The 5,947-nt window shown below is 45.9% G+C and overlaps 1 protein-coding gene across 8 annotated transcripts in view; it reads left to right on the forward strand.

The window, feature by feature from the left end:
• grip1 (glutamate receptor interacting protein 1) overlaps positions 1-5,224 on the forward strand; it is a 37,499-nt gene extending 32,275 nt beyond the window's left edge. For 3 of the 8 annotated variants that reach the window (XM_034577714.1, XM_034577710.1, XM_034577715.1), the window contains exons 16-27: positions 72-217; positions 317-461; positions 1,654-1,793; positions 1,886-2,089; positions 2,247-2,400; positions 2,686-2,724; positions 2,971-3,082; positions 3,305-3,337; positions 4,163-4,273; positions 4,362-4,478; positions 4,569-4,715; positions 4,853-5,224. In XM_034577714.1, the coding sequence (XP_034433605.1) occupies positions 72-217; positions 317-461; positions 1,654-1,793; positions 1,886-2,089; positions 2,247-2,400; positions 2,686-2,724; positions 2,971-3,082; positions 3,305-3,337; positions 4,163-4,273; positions 4,362-4,478; positions 4,569-4,715; positions 4,853-5,155 (1,651 nt within the window). In that variant the 3' untranslated portion in view covers positions 5,156-5,224. Of the gene's footprint in view, positions 1-71; positions 218-316; positions 462-1,653; positions 1,794-1,885; positions 2,090-2,246; positions 2,401-2,685; positions 2,725-2,970; positions 3,088-3,118; positions 3,237-3,304; positions 3,338-4,162; positions 4,274-4,361; positions 4,479-4,568; positions 4,716-4,852 lie in introns of those variants that run through there. The other 5 variants (XM_034577713.1, XM_034577718.1, XM_034577711.1 and 2 more) reach the window with 4 other exon arrangements.
• Positions 5,225-5,947: the final 723 nt, after the last annotated feature.

The raw sequence follows: 5,947 nt of genomic DNA on the forward strand, positions 1-5,947 counted from the left end.
CTGTGACTCACTTTAAACAGACACATCACATTCATCACAATCTATGTTTATATTTATTTATGTTTTTCCAGGACGGGGACGCTGGAGCTCGGAGACAAGCTGCTCGCCATCGATAACATCCGTGTGGAGAGCTGCTCGATGGAGGAGGCCGTTCAGATCCTGCAGCAGTGCGAGGAACTCGTCAAGCTCAAGATCCGCAAAGACGAAGACAACTCAGGTTTTATTTCTCACTGAATTCACTGCAGATTATTACATTTTTTTTATTAAATGATTTCTTTCTTCACCTGTTGAATGAATCTTTATTGACGTGTTCCAGACGAACAGGAAGTGTCCGGCACCATCATCTACACTGTGGAGCTGCAGCGGTACGGTGGCCCACTGGGAATCACCATCTCAGGCACCGAGGAGCCGTTCGACCCCATCATCATCTCCTCGCTGACTAAGGGCGGGCTGGCCGAGAGGTAAACACGTAACCTACACCTTTAATTTAATATGTGAATATTTGGTGCTTTTCTGTTTCATTAACAACAGTGAAATTAATATTTTGGGTTTCCTGACTCTTTATCCAAATAAGACTTTTAAATAGATTTTAATAATTTACCAGAACAGGAATATTTCCCTTTTTCTGAATTAAAATAAATTAATAATCATCCTTCTACACACACAATATAAAACATCCACCAAAGAAAATCCAATAAATAACAATAAATATATAAAACAAAAGAGAGAAATCATGTAACAAAAAGACTTAGTTTCAGTTTTCCTGTAAAGACTCAACCGACGCTGCAGAACGTAAATCAACAGAAAGAAGATTTAATAATGTTGAACATTTAAAGTCAACACTGATTTAATTCAACGCTGAAACAAACTGTGTCTGTTTGTCTGTGAAACATTAAAGAGACGAATCGTACAGATGTGACAGATGTGCTCCGATCAGGCTGAAGTGGAGAAGGTCGCCCTCTGCAGCTCATAATAAATAATACAACTTCATTCAACTTGTACATCATGTTTTATTCTCCTTCGACTTTATTTTTATCACAGTCATTATCACGTGGCAGTAAATATTTTATAAACATTTTTGTATTATACTATATAGAGTCTAAAGTTTAGCATAAATAAAAGCATATATTAAACACAAACTGTGAAATAATAACCTTGAGAATATTTAATTTATTTTAAACATGAACTGAGTGAACAGATAAATTGTGCTAAGATGTTGGGAAAGTGGACAATGTCGCCCTCTGCTGCTCATAACAAATACAACAACTTCAACTTTATCATTTGTTTTCTTGCAGTAAATAATCTTATATAATTCAGAAAAAAATAACTTTACACATAAAAATTTACAAAATCTATAAAAAAATAAAGAGATTAAAGTTGTAAATTCAGTTTTAACCCCCACCTGGGCACGTCCAGAAATCAACCAGGAGCTGGATAACAAACAGATCTGACTTTGTGGTAGCGCCCCCTGGTGCTTTGAATATGTTGTCAAATAAAACAGAAACACAATTATTTAAAAAATATAACATTATAATATAATAATTGTGTGTGTGTGTGTGTGTGTGTGTGTGTGTGTGTGTGTGTGTGTGTGTGTGTGTGTGTGTGTGTGTGTGTGTGTGTGTGTGTGTGTGTGTGTGTGTGTGTGTGTGTTAGGACTGGTGCGATCCACGTGGGAGATCGTATCCTGGCGATCAACAGCAGCAGCCTGAAGGGGAAGCCTCTGAGCGAAGCCATCAGTCTGCTGCAGCAGGCGGGCGAGACGGTGACGCTGAAGATCAAGAAGCAGGGCGAGCGTACGTTAAGTTATTTTGGTGCAGCAGCTACTTTAAACTGTTTTTAAAGACCACAGGTAAAAAATAAACTTTTCCTTTATGTTTTCTTAAAGTGTCGAGTCCGAAGTCGTGCGTGATTGGTCCAGGTCTGAGCTCGGGGGTGGGGCTCGGTCAGGAGAACCAGGACGGGGAGGAGGAGCCTGTCATCATGGTCGTGCCTCCATCGAGCCAGAGAGCGTTCAGCACGTTACCGTCCGTCGACAGCGCCGTGGAGTCGTGGGACGGATCCAACATGGACAGCAGCTTCACCTCGCCGGGTAGGAACCTGACCTCTGACCCCTGAGCTTCGTCTGTGAATCAGGACTTTGGACAGTTTTTAATACTTAAATAAACAAGTATTATTTTTTTGTACAATGGTGAATACGTTCATCAGTTTGAATCCACACATGAACGATCTTCTTGGTTTGTCTGCAGCTCCAGCGTTTCAGTCGTCTCCGTACACGTTCCACGAGTGGCGCAACGCCAAGACGATCAACAGCCAATCATCGTCCTCAGCTCGCCAGCGAGCCAATCCGCTGTCAGATCTGGGCCTGAGTGATGACGACTGGGACCGCCCACCACTCGGAGGGTGAGACAGGCAGAGACAGAGAAAAACTAAATGCTACACAAGTTTAAATTAGAACAGATTTAAAGTGAAGGTGAAAATATAAAACCTGTTTATATGATATGATAATAACAGCCTGGATGACTGAAACTAGGAAACTACGCTGACACAAAGAAACAACTGATATAAATAAAGATTTCCACAGCTGCTTTTCACACGACTTTAGCATGTTAGCGTTTCTTATTCCAGTCGGTGGCGGTTGCTAGCGGCGAGCTAGCAGCAGTAACATCAGTGTGTCTCTGTCTGCAGAGCCTGTAACCTGCCCAGCGGTCTAATCTCTGACAGCAGGTATCACACTGATCTTTGACCTTTAACCCCCCCACACAGTCCTGTCTGACCTCCAGCTGACCCCTCACCTGGTGACCTTTGACCCCCGCCACACTGACACATACACCGGATGGACGTGTATGTCGTCAGCTCCCGCCCACTCTCACCAGCATGACCTGTCCGTCACCAGCCTCCTCTGTGTGTGTGTGTGTGTGTGTGTGTGTCAGGCTGTTCTCTGATTGGCTAACCCGTCACCTTCTCCTCCAGGTTCACCGTGGGGCATGATGGGACCGAACCGGACCAGGAGGAGAACTTCTGGTCTCAGGCTCTGGAGGATCTGGAGACATGTGGACAGAGTGGCATCCTCAGGGAGCTGGAGGTGAGTGGCTCCGTCAACAAAACTCATGATGTCTCAAATGTGAGAATCAGTCGAACAAGAACTTTACAACTTCAATCTGCAGCAGCAGGAATATCAGTGTTTGAGTGTTTGAGTGTTTCAGTGTGAACTCTTCAAGCTGCTAAAGGTTTTTATGTTGTTTGGAAATGCAGCAGTAAATCTTAGCGACTGAGCTGAAAAGAAAAATGACTCCTTCTCTTCCAGGAGACTGATCAGCAGACGCACCTCCTCGCTCTGGTATCCTCCTCCTCCTCCTCTTCCTCCTCCTCCTCCTCCTCCTCCTCCTTCCTCCCCCCTCTCCACTAACTCTCCTCTGTCCTCTTCTCTCTGTAACTGGACATTTTCTTCTAGCGTCATCAAACGTCCAACGTGTTATCTGTTTTTGAATGTGACTCTAACCGCACCCCCCAGCAGCAAGCTACCAACCATGGTGACGTTATTGTGACATCTTAGTGACATCACCCAGCTTCTGGCCAATCATGTGGCAGAGTCATGTTGCACCAGGCATGGCAGTTTGAGCAAGGCATGCTGGGAGAGCTTGTGCAAGGCCTGATGGGTAGTTTGTTTTGCCGTCTTGAAGCAGATCTGTCAGTCATGCATGCGTCTGATGAGTCCTTGATTCTGATTGGCTGAGGAGTGACCGTCTGTTGAGTGACGTGAAAAAAATTAGGTAGGAAGTAGAATCTCAGTAGAAACAGTAGATTCTTCAAGTGGAATCAGATCCTGAACATGACAGGAGTAGAACCAGAGGAGAACAGTAGATCCTCAAATTAGATCCTGAGAGTAGATCAAGTTCTCAGAAACTTTTTAACTGTAAAGACAGAAACAACTAAATAAAATGTCAGTAGAACGTCAGTAAAATCCATCACAGTAGAATCTGTCAGTAGAACCCGTCTGTAGCAACCTGTGCTGGTGTGATCATGCTAGCTGGGGTCAAAGGTCGTGCACCCAGGTTTCCTTCAGTCACCATGTTTTTGTTGGATCCAAGAGAGAATCTTTCACACGCTGTCCTCTGATTGGATGGTTCTGATTCACTGGCTTTCTCTGATTGGCTTTCTCCAGGCAACCATCATGTCGGGCTCCACCCTCAGTCTGAACCATGACCCCACCCCCCTGCGCAGCACTCTGGGACGCCAGGCGAGTTTTCAGGAACGCAGCAGCAACCGACCCCAGGTGACTGTTGGACTAAACCTGTCACGTCGTCGATATTACTGTTTGTGTGTTTAACGTTTTTAAGAATTATTCCTGTGAACTTTTCCAGGTGACGCCGAGGTCCAACACCTTACCCTCTGACCCCCAACGCCGAGCCTTTGCCATGAGGAAGATGAGGCAGGAAGTCAATGAGATCCTAAACCAGAACCCTGTGGAACTCCATAAGGTGAGCATTGACCACTGAGAACCACACGTCACCATGACAACACGGTAATCCTCAGGTTCTGGTCCTAACAGAGGGTGTTTATATTTGTAGTTGACTCTGGAGAAGGCCTCGGACCTGGAGGACTTTGGTTTCAGTGTTTCTGATGGTTTGTTGGACCGTGGCGTCTACGTTAACAACATCCGACCTGGGGGTCCGGCAGAGCGGGGCGGCCTCCGAGCCTATGACCGAATATTACAGGTAAAAAACCCAGACCCGGTGGGCACGTGAACCTAAACTGTTACAGTGTTGTGAAGTATGTTGAGTTGTTTTCCCATCAAATGGCTGCTACTGAAAAAGATACGTCACCGCCCCTCATCCATTCTTCTGTTTTCCAGATTAACCACGTGCGCACCAGGGACTTTGACTGCTGCCTGGTCGTTCCTCTGATCGCAGAGTCTCCAAATCGCTTGGATCTCGTCATCAGTCGAAACCCCACCTCCTCTTGTCTGCTGGCCAATCACACTGATGGCATCACCAACAATAGTAGCCACTCCCCTCAGCCAATTGGCGGCGACCTGGGACCGTCTGAGCTTTGTATGGGCCAAGTAGATGATTGTGGTCCAATCAAGTGGAGCCAACCGGGAGATCTGCTGGGGGCAGCGTTTGGGGTGGGGCAGGTGAGTAATAGCTCCTTATAGCAGACAAACCTGGATCTAACTGGATTAAACTGGTTGTAACCAGACTGGAATAGAGGTCGATGACGAGAACAATACAACAAAGTTGAGTCAAACTGGTTCAGAGTGGACCCTCATGGTGCTACATACACCCCCTGGATGAACTTTGACGTTTAACCACTAAGTTTGACCCTTGAACTGCTAAAGGAGCCTGAAAGCACACAATTGACTGGAAAAACTCCTTACCTTTTCATCTGAACCAGTTCTGCAAACTGGTACTACTGGTGTCACTGGATCCCGAACTATGACCACTGATACTACTGGAACCACAACGCGAGCTACTGATACAAGATCGATGGGTCCTGGTTCTACGAGGCCACAGCCATGCCCCCTGGTTCTACTAAAGCTGGAGCTACAGGCAATGGTCTTACTGGTCTAAGATCAGTGGACACTGGTTCTACAAGCCAAGGACTAGGACCATTGGCCCTACTGGAACTAGAGCCACAGCCACTGGTCTTTCTGGTCAAAGACACTTGTGTTCTGGTATTCGAGGGAACAGAACCATGGCTAGTTGTCCTACTGAAGCCAGAACCTCAGCCACTGGTCTTACTGGTCTAAGATCAATGGTTAATGGCTCTACAAGCCTAGAACAAGGGCTACTTGTCCCACTGAAAATAGAGCCATGGCCAGTGGTCTTACTGGTCCAAGACACATGGGTTCTGGTCTTGGTGGTAACAGAATCCTGGCTACTGATTCAACCGAAGCCTGAGCCAGCTGTCTTACCTGTTCCTAGACATGGCTCTGGTTCATGGTCTC

This window comes from Hippoglossus hippoglossus, chromosome 23 (genome assembly GCF_009819705.1).
Source record: "Hippoglossus hippoglossus isolate fHipHip1 chromosome 23, fHipHip1.pri, whole genome shotgun sequence".
Classification (NCBI taxonomy): Eukaryota; Metazoa; Chordata; class Actinopteri; order Pleuronectiformes; family Pleuronectidae; genus Hippoglossus; species Hippoglossus hippoglossus.